Source organism: Mobula birostris, chromosome 31 (assembly GCF_030028105.1).
Source record: "Mobula birostris isolate sMobBir1 chromosome 31, sMobBir1.hap1, whole genome shotgun sequence".
In the NCBI taxonomy this organism is placed as follows: domain Eukaryota; kingdom Metazoa; phylum Chordata; class Chondrichthyes; order Myliobatiformes; family Myliobatidae; genus Mobula; species Mobula birostris.
The window spans coordinates 20,082,502-20,100,140 of NC_092400.1; the positions used below are offsets into that span (position 1 = coordinate 20,082,502).

At 41.8% G+C, this 17,639-nt stretch overlaps 1 protein-coding gene across 2 annotated transcripts in view; it reads left to right on the forward strand.

Annotated features, from left to right (window-relative positions):
* Positions 1–264: 264 nt before the first annotated feature.
* LOC140190953 (sarcoplasmic/endoplasmic reticulum calcium ATPase 2) overlaps positions 265–17,639 on the forward strand; it is a 103,804-nt gene continuing 86,429 nt past the window's right edge. For both annotated transcript variants that reach the window (XR_011883724.1, XM_072247954.1), the window contains exons 1-3: positions 265–1,038; positions 1,674–1,691; positions 1,789–1,871. Coding sequence is in view for 1 of the 2 variants with exons in the window: in XM_072247954.1 (XP_072104055.1) it covers positions 921–1,038; positions 1,674–1,691; positions 1,789–1,871 (219 nt within the window). In the remaining variant the exon portion in view is untranslated. The remainder of the gene's footprint in view (positions 1,039–1,673; positions 1,692–1,788; positions 1,872–17,639) is intronic.

Here is a 17,639-nt window from a genome sequence, read left to right on the forward strand (position 1 = left end):
ATTCGCTGCAGCAATCCAGGAAGTGAAAAATTGCTCTAGATCTGATATTAATGAAGTATATTTCCGGTTACAATGGAGGGGGTGGAAGAGGGTGGAGGCAAACACCTGCTTTGTGACAAAGAAACAAGTTACGTAACTCTAGACGGGTTAAAGTTACTTCCCTCTTCGCTTATATAAGAGTTTTATATATAGTATCCCTTTCATTGTAACCACGAGCAAACCCCGAGGCAAATGATACCGTCGCATGCCACAGTTGCCAATTGCAAACATAATCCTGCTCGGGGTCCGACTCCACTCCTGCGCTTTTCCCGGGAACTCGGGAACATGAGGAGGAGCCGCCGGGGAGACGTCAGCCCTGTCGGAGGCCTGACGACGGCCAAGCTGGTCCAATGAGCTCTCTCCACATGCGGCCACTCGAAGAACCGCCGTGAGAAAGGCCCCTGCCGCTAAAGTGTTATAAGCGCGCTGCTGCCGGCGCCCGGCCGCTCACTCCCATTCAGATGAGCGAGGCGTCGCGACCGCACCAGTCCAGCAGCTGAGGCAGACAGGCTCGCTTCCTTCCCCCTCCGCCGTGTCGCAGTCCAGCTACTGCGGCTCCTCGCTCCATACAACCTTCCACACAAGGCAACTCCATCCCTCACACTACCAAAAAAACAGAGAGAGACAAGAGCACTATTCTTCATTTATATCGTTTGGCCGAGAGAGAGAGAGAGGGGGAGGAAAAAAAAGGACAAAGCAGGAAAAATAAATATTTTCCGTGTTTTTTTTTAAATCCCCCACCCCCCCCCCACCCCGCACAAGGTTGTCCACTTTCTCCCTTACAGTGCGTGGCGGCTTGTTCCTCGTGAGGAAGAAAGCCCCTTTTCACCTCCCTCCCTCCCTCTCCGGAGAAGAGACCGTGACAGTCAAGGAAGGAAATAATGGAGAACGCTCACACAAAGACTGTGGATGAAGTTTTAGCCTATTTTAACGTCAACGAGACAACGGGTCTTAGTTTGGAGCAAGTCAAGAAACAGAGGGAGAGATGGGGACCTAATGGTATGTGCTGGCTGGGATGGTTCTCGCCAGGGATCGCGGTGCTGCGGTTTTTTCGATGCGTCGGATGTGTTTTTCCCCCTTTTTTAAATGTTGTATCTGCTTTCCCTTTTGTGTTGCACCAGGGCCTTATTGTAATGTGTGAAGCCGGCATCTGTGCGTGAGGCAGGCCGAACATGGCTGACACACCGCCTTCCCAGAATTTTAAATTGTATGAAAGTCACATTTTGTGTGTGTCTGTGTCTGCCTGTGTGTGGCTGAGACGTGCGGATGGATCTTGATACAAACATGTTTTTTTAAAAAAAAATTTAAAAATCAGGGATGGCGGAGCTTTGTCGACATTGCAAGCCACAATCATACCGGCGATTTTACTGATTCTATAGATTGTAATTTGTATTCAAGTAAGGGACGTTCAGCTCGGGAAGCATCCGTTTTTTTTATGTAAGTGTTCTTTCACCCTTCTGGGATGTACATCTCCGTACAAGGTGATCGCAGGATACTCGTGTTCTGAAATGCCTTTTTTTTTGTTCCTAGCGTGACTTTGTGCCCTTGTGCAAAAGCGCAATGATTGAGCACGTATTAATACATTTTTTCCCTCTCTTTCTCGCATATTCCATGGCGGCGTCTCTCATTAACAGAACTACCAGCAGAAGAAGGTACAGTAGCTCGCAGTAATTCTTTTGATCATTATTTTTTTTTCCAACGTTGATTTGCTATTTTCAATGTTGAACTGACAATTCTTGTTCTCTGCAGGCAAATCATTATGGGAGCTAGTGCTGGAACAATTTGAAGACTTATTGGTCAGAATTTTACTGCTGGCAGCTTGTATATCATTTGTAAGTATTTCAACAGATTATATGAAACGTGCTCTGTGTTTATGCAAATTTATTATTAGGGAATTTAGTCTGTGAACTGAATACAAATTAATCTACAGCCTTGTACAATAACCATGCATGGAATGGTGTGTGGAATCTTAGACCGGTCTGTCTTGATAAAAGTAAGGTGACAATTGCAGCTTTTTGACGAGGGACAAGACTGATGTCTGCAAGGATGGTACACTTTAACTGACCAAATTTGGCCAGTGACCTTCATGGGGACATGTGTGGTATCTCTTCTCTCCTTGACTTTTAAGGTTTATAGCACGCCAGTTAAAATGGTTTTTGGGTCGGCATGACAATAATAGAAAACAATGCTCTGTCCTGGATTGGGTTACAGTACTTAATGCAGTAGCTGTACTTGTTGTAATAGTTACCGAATGGCAGACAGAAATAAACGTTCTAGACACATGTGAGTACCAAATGTTCTGCTAATTTAAGTTTTAATTGAAGCAGATATCAGTTGCTACTTTAAAATGCAAAGGACAATCTTAATGAAGTATTTGGATACAAGCACTGTTAGTACTGTTTCAATTTTATGAAAAAGAGGATTAAATACTGAACATCTTGCTGCGCACTTAATTTTGTCCATTTTGTCTAAATTTTTTAAAAAAGCCTTAGAGATATTTGTAGGAAAATGGGTGAATTTTTTTTTGTGCGATTCGAGAGCACTTCACATTGATTTCACACCCAGCACTCAATGTTTCCATTATGAATACCCTTGGTGTTATCTAGTGGGATGTGGTTCACCTGTAATCATAAAATCAAGGTTCAGGAGTAAATGATGTCTGGATCCTAGAATTGAACTGGTTGCCATGCTTGTGTGAGTTTTTGGTTTTTGATTTAAGTGTCTATTTCAGTTAATGATCATAAATGCCGAACAAAAGTGGTTGAAAGCATATTGAGCTGCTTTGAGGTTGATAAAGTTATTACTGATGCCCAAGTTTTGGTTTTAATAGAAGTGCAGTTTCTAGCCTTTTTTGGAAACGTATGTTTAGTGGGATTAATCATTTTGAGCAGTGACATAATGTTCTGTTGTTCAGGAGACTGTAAAGAATATTGCATGTACTACATCAGAAGAGTGAGGCAAAATGCCTTGATGGGTCAAGGGAACACATTGACTGTGGGCCAAGGTTCTTGGGACAGTGGTGGTGCTGGAAATAGTCCAGGTACAATAGGCCCAAAGCATTAGATGAGTTTATTTTCGCATGAAAAGGGGGAAGAAGCTGCAAGTCACTGAAAGGTTATTTGTATTGTAGATAAGTTTATGGAAGTTGATGCAACATGCAAGATTTCGTAAATGTCAGTGATGTTCAAGCGATTAAAGTTAAAGACCTAGAAGCCTGAGAAACCTCCTAAAAAGCAGACATTGTGTAAGTCAAGGTGTACTTTTGGTTTATACTAGGGTGTGGCATTTGTGTTGTGGGTTGGACTTTCAACTAGCAATACATTGCACTTTGTATACTGGGTGGAATTTGCCCTGCTTGCAATTCCTGAATGTTCTAGGGAAGAAATAAAAGTTGGCGAGGAAGACCACACTATTACTCTCCCAATCATCTGTATTTTATTTCCATTTTCTTTCCTTCCAGATATCCTGATGGGCATTCACAGGAGCATTTCCCAATTGGCTATTATTATTTTCACATTTCACGCGGGTGGGGGGGGGAAGGTTTAGGAACAGGCTTTTTGGCCCATCGTGTTTGCACTGACCAATGTAGCAATCAGCTTGCACGTTGTCTGTACCCCTCCATTCTTTGCTGGTCCACGTGTCTAAGTCCTGTTGAACATTGCTGCTTCTACCGCTTATCCCCAGCTATGCATTTCAGGAAAACCACTACTCTTTAAGGAAAAAAACTTGCCTCGCAAATCTCCTTTGAACTCTCCCCACCCCCCGACCTTTGACTTGTGCTCACCAGTCATTGACGTTTCCATCCTGGGAAAAAGACTATCTATGCTGTCATAATTATAGAACAAAAACAAACATAAACTCTCAAAATAAATGCTGGAAGTATTCGTCCAGTCAAGCCACAAAAGTGGAAAGAAAAACAAGTTAATTTTTCGGATCAAGGAACCTTCTTCATAACTTGGTTGGGGGTGGGGGGGAGAGATGGTTGAAGATGGGTAATGGGGAGAGTGAGGGATTGCAGATTTTAAGGCAACACATGCAGTTTTCATGACATGGCCCATACTGTCTATGCCTGCAATCCAAGCATCCCCTTGTTTATTTCCCTTTTCTGCCATGCATTAACTCTTCCTTAATTAAGTCAGGCATAGCAATAGTGATAGGAGACTCAGTAGTTTGGGGGAATGGATGACGGATTCTGTGGACACGAAAAAGAAGCCGGGTGCTAGGGTCCAGGATGTTTCCAAGCGGATGCAGAAGGATATGAAGAGGGAGGGTGAACAGCCAGAGGTCATGGTGCACATTGGCACCAATGACGTGGGTAGAAAGTGGGAAGAGGGAGTTGAGGAAGAGGCTGAAGAGCAGGACCTCCAAGGTAGTAATCTCTGGATTACTCCCAGTACCACATGCCAGTCAGGGCAGGAATAAGATGATAGTACAGATGAATGAGTGGCTGAGTAAGTGGTGCAGGGAGCAGGATTTCAGATTTCTGGATTACTGGAATCACTTCTGGGGGAGGTCTGACCTGTATGAAAAATGCCAGTTACACATGAACTTGAGGGGGACCAATATCCTTTGCAGGCAGGTTTACTTAGAACTGTTGCTTGGAGGGTTTTTAAACTAAGTTGGCAGGGGGATGGGAACCAGAGTGATAGGACTGAGGATGGGGCAGTTGGTGTGTGTTGCCGATGCAGTACGTAGTGAGACTGTTGGAAGAATAGGGCAAAATTGTCGCCAGTAGGATCAGTTGAAGTGTAACATGGCAAATCAGGATGAGTAATGAAGACAGGACCGAAGGTGTTATATTTTGAATGCATGCCGTATATGGAATAAGGTAGATGATCTTGTAGCTCAGTTAGAGATTGGCAGGAATGCTGTTGTGGGCATCACTGAGTCGAGGCCTGGAAGAAGATTATAGTAGGGAGCTTGACATCCAAGGATACACATTGTATCAAAAGGACAGGCAGGTAGACAGAGGGGGTGGGGAGGCTCTTGTTTTTTTAAAAAAGAAATCAAATCCTTAGAGATGATATAGGATGGAAAGATATAAAATCATTGTGGTAGAGTTAGGAAACTGCAAGACCCTGAACAGTAGCCAGGTTGTGCAATAAAAATTTCAATGGGAAATAGAAAAGGCATGTAATAAGGGCAATAGTACAATAGTCATTGGGGATTTCAATATGCAGGTAGATTGGGGAAAATTAGGTTGGCGCTGGATCCCAAGAGAGGGAATTTGTAGAACGCCTATGAGTTGGCTTTTTAAAGCAACTTGTGGTTGAGCCCACTGCGGGAAAGGCAGTTCTGGATTGGGTGTTGTGTAATGAGCCCGATTTGATTAGGGAGCTTAAGGTAAAGGAGCATCAGGGGGCAGAAGTAAGTGTGGTTGTTATTAATAGGGAGAGGATGCTTGGGAAGCTTCAGGGTCTTGACAGTGGACTGGTCACCTGGACCGGGTGGTTTGTGTACATACATCTACTGATGCCTCTGGACGCATCATCAGTGATGTTCCTGGAATCATTGGGTGTTCCAGGTCTTTCAACATCATACAACCTCTTCCAGGTGACCCAGTTGGGGCTGATCAGACCCCAGCTTGTGTCCAGATGGCTAGCTACTTATGACTCCATGGCTCCCCTCTTTTGAGCCACAGCCATCTTGAGGCCCTCTCCACCGTATCGGTGGTACTGCGGATGGCTCTCCTCTTCCTCTCTCCCTCGATGCCCAAAATGCTGAAGGCTCTGGCAAAGGAACGGGCTGCAAATCCCCTACAACCAACCTCCACTGGGAGACACCTCGCTCTCCATCCAGCCTGCTGACATTGGCTGACCAGTCCTGTGTACTTGGAGAGCTTCCTTTCGAAGGCCTCTTCCAAGCGATCTTCCCATGGGACTGTCAGCTCCAGCAGCATCACTTGTTTAGTAAACTCAGACACAAGGACAATGTCTGGTCGCAGGGTGGTGGCTGCGATATGGTTGGGGAAATTCAGCTGCCGTTTGAGGTCCACCAACAGCTGCCAGTCCCTTGTGGAGGTCAGGATGCCTGCAGATGTTCAGCAGTAGCTGATTGTGGAAGCATTAATAATGATCTTTCAAGAATCACTAGATTCTGGAATGGTTCTGGAGGATTAGAAGATGACACATGTCACTCCACTCTTTAAGAAGGAAGGGAGGCAAAAGAAAGGAAATTATAGGCCAGTTAGCCTGACTTCAGTGGTTGGGAAGATGTTGAATTAAGTCTGAGGTTTTGGGGTACTTGGAGGCATGTGATAAGGTAGGCCAAAGTCAGCATGGTTCCTTAAGGGGAATTCTTGCCTAACAAATCTATCGGAATTCTTTGAGGAAATAACAAAGGATAGACGAAGGGGAGTCAGGGGATATTGTTTACTTGGATTTTCAGAAGGCCTTTAACAAGGTGACATTCCTTGGGCTGCTTAACAAGTTAAGAGCCCGTGGTATTACAGGAAAGATACTGGCATGGATAGAAGATAGGTTGACTGGTAGGAGGACAAGAGTGTGAGTAAATGGTTGGTTGCCAGTGACTATCTGTAGAGGTCAGTATTAGGTCAGTATTTTCACGTTATGCATCAGCAATTGAGATGACAGAATTATTGTTTTTGTGGCTAAGCTTGCAGAAGATACAAAGATTGGTGGAGAGGCAGGTAGTGTTGAGGAAGCAGAGGACTTGGACAGATTGGGAGAATGGGTAAAGAAGTGGCAGATGGAATTTAGAATAGGGAATTGTGGGATCGTGCACTTTGTAGGAACGTGTAGACTATTTTCTAAGTGGGGAGAAAATTAAAAGATCGGAGGTGCAAGTGGATTTGGGAGCCCTTATGCAAGATTCCCTAAAGGTTGGCTTGCAGGTTGAGTTGGTGGTAAGGAAGGCGAATGCAATGTCAGGATTCATTTTCAGGGGACTAGAAGATTTATTTTTATTGAAAAGCAGTGTGGAATAGGCCCTTCCAGCCTTCTGAGCAGCGATGCCCAGCAACCCCTGATCATGGGACAATTCACAATGACAAATTAGCTTATCAGCCAGTATGTCTTTGGATTGTGGGAGGAAGCCCAGTTGGTCACGAGGAGAAAGTACAAACTGCTTATAGACAGCGGTGGGAAGAGTAAGGATCTCAAGTTGAGACTTTATGACATATTGGAATATTGTGGCCCGTTATCGAAGAAAAGATGTGGTGGCATTGGAGAGGGTCCAGAGGAGGTTTATGAGAACGACTCTGGGAATGAAAGGGACATGACCCTGTACTTTCAATGGTGGGGGGAGGGAATCTTATTGAAACCTATTGAATATTGAAAGGCCTCGACAGAGTGGATTTAAGGAGGATGTTTCCCAGAGTGGGGGAGATTAGGACCAGAGGGCATGGCCTCAGAGTGGAAGGATGTCCATTTAGAACAGAGGTGAGAAGGAATTTCTTTAGCCAGAAGGTGGTGAATCTGTGGAATTTATTGCCTGTGGAGGCCAAGTCATTGAGTATACTTAGGTGGAGATTGATAGGTTCTTTGTCAGGTGGGCAAAGGCTTACGGGCAGAAGGCAGGAGAATGAGATTGAGAGGGATAATAAATCGGCCATGATGGAATGAAATAGCAGACTCAGTGGGCTGAATGGCCTAATTCTGCTCTGATGTATTATCGTCTTAATTCCTTCACAGCCATCTATTCGTAAAGGATTATTTGCAATACCCAATTAGCTTTAACATCAGGACTTTGGGATCAGGGAGGAAATCTAAGTAGACGGCAAAAACCTGTGTGTTTGTAGGTACAATGTGCAAACTACACACAGGTTGTACCCAAAGTTGGAGTTATGTCCAGGTCATTGGATTTTGCAGCGGTATCACTAATATTGCATCACGGTGCTCCTCAATTAACTTGAAAGACTATTTAATTGCAGAACCCATTATAACTGTGTGTAATTTGTCTAAATCCGGCACTTAAACATTGGTGCTTTCAGAGAGTAACTTGGTTTTGACTTCTCTCTTCAGAGCTAATTGTAGACTTGTCACTGTCATTCCAGTTGTGTCACATTCTGTCATTAAGAAAAGGAATTGCAGCCTTCATATTGTATAGTGACCTTACTTGCGATGGGTATGGTGGGGAAGAAAATTTCCTAGAAAGCATGGTATAGACAGGTTCCTTAAAATCCAAATACTGTATATTTGAAGTACAGAGGAACTTGTGCATCTTATACTAAGGAGGAAGATTGGCTACCTTCATTTATAAAGTGCTAATGCTTTTTGTGCCTCCAACTCAAGAAAATCTGCAGATGCTGGAAATCTAAAGCAACATACACAAAATGCTGGAGGAACTCAGCAGGCCAGGCAAAATCTTATGGAAAAGAGTAAGAATTCAACATTTCGGGCTGAGACCCTTCATCGGGACTAGAAAGGAAGAGAAGTCAGAGTAAGAAGGTGGAGGGAGGGGGGGAAGAAGTACAAAGTTGGTGGGTGATGGGTGAAACCAGGAGAGGGGGAGTGGGGTGAAGTAAAGAGCTGGGAAGTTGATTGTTGAGAGAGATAGAGATGGAGAAGGGGTAATCTGATGGGAGAGGACAGAAGACCATGGAAGAAAGGAGGGAGAGGGAGAAGCAACAGGAGGAGGTGATGGACAGATAAAGTGATAAGGTGAGAGAGGGAGGCAACTGTGTGGTTTTGGTTGTAAATGATTGGGTGAAATTGAACCAAGTCAAGATTTTAATAACCTCGAAGGAAGAGGGACAGACGAGGTTTTAGAGTACAACTTATTTTTTTTATATAAAGGTTTTTTGAGTGGTTGGGCAACTGCAGGTTATCTTTGACAATTGACATTTAATAACAACCAGAGCTGAAAGGAGTGGAACAGTCTATTCAACTAAAAGGAACAATAATTGAAGCACCAAAAAAATGAGTCAGTCTTATAAAAGAGGCCAACAACCTTCAGGCAAAGATTGTTTGTAAGAATTGTGTTCCAAAAAGGGTGGTACAAAGACACTACTGCACTATGCAGTACTTGGTTGTGCCATTAGAAGGCATAGCTATCGAAAGCTGCCCCAGTATCAGCATCTCGAGGTACCAATGACTTGAAGCAGCAAAAGCAGATCAGAGGCTGGGTATTCCACTTGCCTTTCCATCTCCTATAAAAGACGGGTTAGAAGCTAGATGGAACACCCTCGGCTCTCCAGAGGCTCAACACCATTTCAAAGTGGCCCTGTCCACCAGCTACCTTTGTATATTGTTCTCTCTAACATTGACTCTCAGTGGCTGCAGTGAACACCCACCTTCAAAATACTCTGTGCCAGACTATTGCGACAGGGCTTCCCAAGCACATGAACCTTATCACCAAGAAGAACAAGTGCAGTAGGTATGTGGGAATGCTAGACATGTATGTTTGCCACTAAATTGAATGCCATTCTGACGTGGAAGCATATCTGAATACCTCGTTCTTTCTGGGTCTGAATCCTGGAGTTTCTAACTCATTAATCCCTTGAGATTGCCTCCACTAAACTATCTACAGCAGTTTAAGGTGGTGGCTCACCATTACTTTCTGAAGGGCAATCATTGATTTTATTTATTTCTCTCTCTATCTATATTCTGAATTTGCCCTACTGGTCCTTTGAGCACAGCAACCCCTGATTTTTAACCCGAGCCTAATCACGGGACAATTTACAATCACCAATTAACCTACGAGCCGGTGCATATTTAGACTGTGGGAGGAAACTGGAGCACCGGGAGAAAACCCACTCATTCCATGGAGAGAGCAACTTGACTCCTTCGAGAGGACGGCAGAATTGATCTCTGAACTCCGATGCCCCGAGCTATAATAGCATCGCGCTAACTTCTATGCTATTACATAAATTTTACAACAAATCCAGATGGTTCCTATAATGGGACGCGGTGGAGAGGGACACCTGCTTCTTGGCATGCCAAATGTACATACAAATCCTAGTTTTGCCAGCAATCCCCAAACCCTGAAAATGAACTTCTGTCAAACTTCTATGAACTGTATCATCAAAGTAATAATCATGTTGGAAATATCTTGGGGGGCGGGGTGGGGGTAATGTGTAGCTTGGGTGGTTGATTGTTGGGTTGAGTTGTTCTCCGGCCTTTGCCATTCCATGGTGACGAAACATTTGCAAATGGGTTGCCAAGATTGAAGAGCAACTCAACCCAACCAGTAATCGTGTTTCTTCGCAGTTCTGTGGCTCTTCAAAAAAAAAAGGATTTAACCTTTGGTTTTCTACCCTGCTGCAAACAGTCCTTTGCCCTCTCTCCACCCCCACCTCCACCTCTACCTCTGTGCTCCCTGCTTGCACAAAGCCATTGTTCTGTACCTCCCTCTCCTCCCAACCTTGGCTCCATGGACTCCTTGGTTAATGGTAGTTTTCCATAACACAAAAAAAGTTGGGAGCCCCTGTGCTATACTATCTGTACATAAGTTGCTTACTTGTATCTTATTGATGTTTCTAAACTAAGGGATACTGTATCTTTTTTCAGAATTTAGTTTCTTTCCCTGACCAGTAGTAGAACTTGGTAAACGTTGACTGTGCTTATCAATATCATTATGTGTAATACTGGCCTAGCGTTAATGGCAACTGATGTATGCTCCTATAGGGTTCTAACTCCATTATGGGGCAAAAAAAACACATGCAATGGTATGTTTTCCATAGGAATGCTATTATTGCAGTTTGGATTACTATCATCTTGCCCAATATTATTAAATAAAAACTGAGATTGGGTATAAGTGTTGAAATGAATATCTTCCTAAATTGAACTTTGGATCTAACTTCCTACCTGGAGATTTTTCATCAGATTATTTCCTACCCAAGGAAGCAATCTGTTGACCTGTAATCAAGATTTGGCTTGCATCCAGAAATTGAATAGCATTAGAGCAAATACAATTGCGACTTTCGAAAAGGATTCGGAGCCCCACCTTTTGTGCAATACATGTAATAGAGAGTGGAAAATAAAACGTTCTAATACTTTTCATTTCAAGTTTTGTCATCTATAGGATACTGTAAATGTTAATTAGTGGGAATTATGCCAGGAAATAATAACAATTTCAGGAGAAAGTCTGTTCAAATGTGTTACAGGTTTGTTTTCAGTCCACAGCACATCTGTCCCACTTGGCTTTTTGACTCAAGTGGAGATGTTTGTCCTTGGGTTAAACTAATCCATTTTTTTTAACCATTACTAAAGCACATCAGTTTGTCTTTGATTGTCAAGTAATCTTTTTATATAAAGTCAATTCATATGGGGATGACTGGTGGGACGAATAGTGACTTAGGGAAAAAAAAATTATTTTCTGCAAAGTTATGGTGTTTGATTTCTGCTGTTACCCCCCCCCCCAATAAAAAAGAAAGGAAGGGGCATTTCAGTGTCAAGCTTCAAATCGATGTTGAATTTGCAAGGACTTGCCCAGCAGTGTGTCCATGGTATTCAATATGCTGATTGCCTTCAGCACATGGGAGAGAAAAACGGTAGCGAGGCTGCAGTGGTATTTGACAGGGTGGTTAAGAAGGCTTGGGGAGTGTTGCCTCCTTTCATTAGTCTGAAGATTGAGTTAAGAGCTGCAACTCTGTAAAGCTCTGGTTAGACCACACTTGGAGTATTGTGCTCAGTTCTGGTCACCTCATTATAGGAGAGATGTGTAAGACTTTAGGTGATAGGTTGAGTGAGCTCGGGCTTTTCTCTTTTGAAGCGAAGGAGGATGAAAGGTTACTTGATATAAATGTACAGGGTATGAGGTATGGAGTGAATAGTCAGTGACTTTTCCCAGGGTAGATGGGGCTAAAGCAAGGGGATATACCTTTAAGGAGATTGGAGAAAATTATGAGGGTGGGGGGGAGAAATGTCAGAGATAGGACTTTAAATTGAATTGAATTTATTACTTACATCCTTCATATACATGAGGAGTAAACCACATGAGATCCTTGGTGATGTATATGCCGAGGAACTTAAAGCTGTTCACCCTCTCAGCCCTAGGTCCATTGATGTCAACATGGGTGAGCCTGTCTCCATTCCTCCTGTAGTCCACAACCAGCTCCTTTGTTTTTGCGACTTTCAGGAGGAGGTTGTTTTCTTGACACCACTGTGTCAGGGTGGTGACTTCTTCCCTGTAGGGTGCCTCATTATTATTTGAGATTCAGCCAATCAGTGTAGTATCATCAGCAAATTTAATTAGCAGATTGGAGCTGTGGGTGTCGACGCAGTGGTGGGTATACAGAGAGTAAAGGAGGGGGCTTAGGACAGAGCCCTGAGGGGGCATCTGTGTTGAGGGGCAGAGGTGAGGGAGCCTACTCTTACCACCTGCCAGAGTAGTATGTGTGTGGAATGCGCTTCCAGGGGCCTTGGTGGAGGCAGATACATTAGGGGAACTTGAGAGACACTTTGGCACATGGGTGCAAGAAGATGGAGAGCTATATGGGAAGGAAGGGTTACATTAATCTTAGGTTATGTTAAAAGTACCATACAACATTATCTGCTGAATGGTCTGCACTTTTCAAGAAAGCTACTATTTTAACTTTAGCTTGATGCTAAAGAGTATTCTTGATTTTCCACAGGTTATTTGTAAATGCTTTTACATTCTTAGCCTTGTTGGTGAGCTTGTTGACGGATGCTTGCATTTGTTCAGTTTTAGTACTTCTCAATCATCCTTCTATTTCTGCAGTTGTACCTTGGAATTGTAATATAAATTGTTTAATATTCAAACTAAAGTGTAAACATTTGTTTATGTGCCAGCTGTTGTTCTTAGACATGGATTTCATCCAGACAACACCCTGTTGGTGCTGTCTGGCTGTCATTCTTATCAGTTGGGATCACTCTTCTCTCTAAGCTACGTGGCTGCACAGTAACCAAAATGCTTCCACACACATAGCCTTTGTTGCTGCATAGCTGGAATTTGCTCCTATATGTTATTAATGTAATTCATTTTGAAATTATCCTCACATAAATTTGAAATTATGCTAATAAAATGTTGACATCTGTTTATTAATTTAATGATTTTTCACAATTATATTGTTAATAAATATAATCTATACAATTTCTACATTATAAGCATACCACAGTCTTTACTTTGAAACATTTTAGAACTTCAACATATTTACTACATTGTCAATGTTTCAAGTTGCAACACTGTAACAAAATGTAACAATAAACACAATGGAAGTTAGTAGTTCATTGTTAGTAAATTGCTGACCTACTGAACATTGCCGTGTCGTCGAAACACTGTACTTTCGCCATTGTGTTGACTGCCTGACATCGATTACTTACGTTGTGAGTTGTGGATTGTGTTTGTTTGATGTGCATAATGACCAAAAAAAATTAAGTGCCCCACAGTTTTCAGGCCGTGTAAAAATTTCCTGCTCAAGGTAATGGTTGGTTTGTACAACTGTTTGGAGAAAAAAAAATTAGAGGGAATGCTGGTTGGTGTTTTGAAGGTAACATTAATATTGTTGGTACTAAATAGTAGTTGTTAACTTTTTGGAATAGGCAGTCAAAGATATTACAATAGACTTGATTCTGGTTTTGTGGATGTGCATCGATATCTTACAAATTTGCACACATTAATAAGGTGTTACCCTGGCATATGTTAATAGTTTAGTGAACCGTGATGCTTGTGTAACGCTAGCCCCTATTATGAAGGCAACAGTAATTTCCCAGACCATTTGGGACTAAACCTGTTTTGTTGGTAAATGTGTGAATGATATTTGCATTAAACATATGCAGAGAGAATATATACTGGCAGCAATGATATTTCAGCATCCAAGGAGATTGAAACAGATTTTTTTTCCTCTGATTATGCTGTAATGTTTGGCTTGAATTCGGCTTTTGGAAGGAAATTAAGGGGAAAAGTTACTGAGTTGATCTGCCTGCTAGACAGAGATGAAATTTTAAATGAACCTATGCCAGATTAAAAGTGAGTGTGCCATTAAAGATATGATAGAGATGAGCTATTCCACAACAGTTATACACACACACACAAAATGCTGGACGAACTCAGCAGGTCAGGCAGCATCAATGAAAATGAATAAACAGTCAACATTTTGGGCTGAGACCCTTCGTCATGATGGAAAGGAAGGGGGAGAGGGGAAGGAGGATAGCTAGAAGGTAAGCCAGGTGGGGAGGAAAGATAAAGGGCTGGAGAGGAAGGAATTTGATAGAAGAATGAACCATAGGAGAAAGGGAAGGAGGGAGGGGTAATAGGCAGCTGTGAAGAGGTAAAAGGCCAGAGTGGGGAATAGAAGAGGAGAGGAGGAGGGAATTTTTTTTAAACTGGAAGGAGAAATCAATATTCATGCCATCAGATTGGAGGCTTTCCAGATGGAATATAAGGTATTGCACCTCCACCCTGACACAGGAGGAGGTGGTGGGCTGACATTTCGGAATGGGAATGGGGAATTGGAACGGTTTCCTGCATTCTTCCTTTGGAGGCAATGTTCCCTCTAAGTTTTAGTAGTCAGTGTGTGCAAAAATCTTATATTGTGCAAATTTTTTTCCTTTGACAAAAGTATGTGCGCACTGAATGCACACATGGCACAGTTTATGTAGGTTTACAAAATATTTGACATAAAACTGCACAGAATAACAACAAAATAACATGCATATTTAAGTCACTCAGTTATTTTTTTCTCTCTCCTGTCTTTGGCATTTACCCATTCTTTGTAAACTATCTAGACTAATAGAACTTCCATCCAATTGATAGCTTTTGATTCTCATTAACATATCCAAATGACATTCACCTAAATGGTTTATCAGCTTGTTTTTGAGTTGATTCATTAGGCTAAAACCTTGCTCACAGTCCGCACTAGATGCAAGAAAGGTTCCCCCAATGTCCACCAACTGTGCAAGGTTGCAAAACTGTTCATTTTGAAGTACAAATGCCACCATTTGAGCGAAGTTTGAAATCAGTTTGGATTTAATTTTTTCTTGCATGGAAAATTTGAAATCATTAAACTGTCTAACTACTGCAGTATTTTCAACTAGAAAATCATGATATTTTAGACATAAGGCATTAATTTGTTCATTGCCAAATGTAAAGTCACAATCTGCAATTGTGGAGAAATCAAAAGCTGATCATTCTTGTACCTCATCTTCAGGAAACCTTTCTTCTAAATGAACGCAAAGACTATTTATAAAAGTCAACAGTGAGCTTGTATCCACTGTGACGTTTTCTTCATGTTGTTGGCTTAGCAAAACTTTAACTTTGTCACTCCACGAAACATTGTCTCCCAGATATTGCTTTCTTATCTTGTTAATTTTGCCTCACGCAAAGTGAAGTGAATCAGTCGGTGTCAGGCCACTTTCTTGCAGAATCTTGCACAGAGCAGCCAGTTCATCAAAGACATCACTTAAAACCTGTAAGGTTCTTTTGCGCTTCGCAACTTCACTTCTTTTGAATTCGACATAGTGAATCAATGTTTTTTTCAATAAAAACTTAGTAAGCTAGCTACAGGATTTGAAACAGATCTTTGTAAACTTTACGATATGAACACTGTCCGCCAAAGATGGCTGCCGCCGTGATGCAGCTGTACAAACCAGAACAGGAAAGGTGAGGTGAAGTAATTAGTGACGTGCATTGTGGTATTTGAAAAATCAACTAACTAGTTAACAGAAACATTTAGCTAAAAGATTATTTTCAATAAGTATAGTTATTAATTACTACATTATTTTAGGTAACTAACCTTTTGTGCGCACATTAATTTCCTTTGTGCGCTGGTTGAAAAACGTGTGCGCGTGCATACACGCGCACGGCTTAGAGGGAACATAGTTTGGAGGTAAATAAGATTCCGAAATAATAGAAATCATGGATCAGAAATGGAAATTTAGACTGGCTGAGTTGGGATTTGCATCAAGATTGGTGGCATTAGAAAGATTATTGAAATTGGGCTGGTGGTGCACAAATGTAATCATTTTAGCTTTGGCTGACTGAAGATGCATATGCATTGAGAAGAGAAAGCCTTGATTTAGATATTATCTATATTTAGACCTTGTAGTCCATATATAATATATAGTAAAGTCTCTGCTGTGGAACTTTGTCTTTACCTGAGACTGAATCCTGATTGCAAAGAAAGATTTAAAAAGTTTAGAAGGTGTTTAAATAGGTTGCATTCCAGGAGCATAAACCTGGAGGGTTTCTTTTTCTCTCTCTTTTAGCTTCCCTTATTATTTGTGACTTCCTCATCAGTGGAAATACTCTCAACATGTGCCCCCACACTGCTGCAGCTCTTGTTCATTATTTGCTTTCTGGGCATGTGTGGCCACGTATACCTGTGCAGGTCTCCTGTTTTTTCTTTCTCGTCTCATTGGTTACGAGTTAAGTAAATTACTCATGGTATGATTCATCAGTTTCCCTCCAGAGAGCCCAGCAAGGCTGGCTCCTCGTGCAGTATTCCAGTTTAACGGTTGCTTTTCAACTTGTTGGGCACGGTTGGTATTTCGTGCTTGGTTCACATTTATCTAAATTAATGATTGCTAGCTTACAAAGTGGATAGATAGTTTCTGTTTTTACTAAAGGAGTAGTGATGCTTCTTCTGGACAATCCATGGTTAATAAAACATAGAACATAGAAAAGTACAGCAAAGCGTGCCTTTTGGCGCACAATGTTGTGCCAACTCTTTAACCTGCTCTGATTAATCTAACCCTTCTCTCACACATAGCCCTCTACTTTTCTTTCATCCATGTGCTTAAGTGTGTTCCAAACATCCACCACTCTGAATGAAACTTCATTCATCAGATTTCTGAATGGACTTTGAACCCATGAACACTACCTCACTTTTTTTGCAATACTTAATTAATTTAACTGTTTTTATATATTTATTGTAATTCTTTTTATATTATGTGTTGCATTGTACTGCTGATACAAAAACAAATTTCATGACGTATGCAGGTGATATTAAACCTGATTCTGAAGTTTCTCCCCCCCCCCCCCTTATATTTTCCTCCAAACACCTTAACATTATGCTGTCTTGTATTCCACCCTGGGGGGAGTCTCTGGCTATCCACTCTATCAATGCCTCTTACCATGTTGTAGTTGTCTATCAAGTTACCTCCCACTGTCCTTTTCACCAAAAAAGATCCCTACCTTTTTCAATCTGTCCTGCCTGCAGGATTTGTAGGGTGGAGAAGCATTGGGCTGATGATGAATTATCTTTAATTTTGTTTAATGTAACATTTGGGAGCCCTGTGTTATGCACTGAATTATCCAGGTATAACTTCTAGTGGGATAAGATTCTCAGAAAAGATCCAGACTGTGATAAAAGTGAGGGGCAGTAGTAAAGCGACCCGATAAAGGGTAGCTGGGGTAGAAATGTTATGAAATTATTTGATGTACTTAGACGCAGATACATTAGGGGCATTTGAGACTCTTAGATACATGGCTGAAAAACGTAGGGTCATGTAGGAGGGGTAGGTTAGGTAGATAGGTTGACCAACATTGTGGAACATTGTGTATTTATGTATTTTTAAAAATTTTTATCCTCATAAGACATATACTCTGGTCCAGGCAGTATCCTGGTAAATCTCCTCTGAACCCTCTACAATGCTCCTATGTTTGTGTGCCTTGATATGATCGATCAAGCTCTTGACCACGACCATGATTCTTGGCAAATTTTTCTACAGAACTAGTTG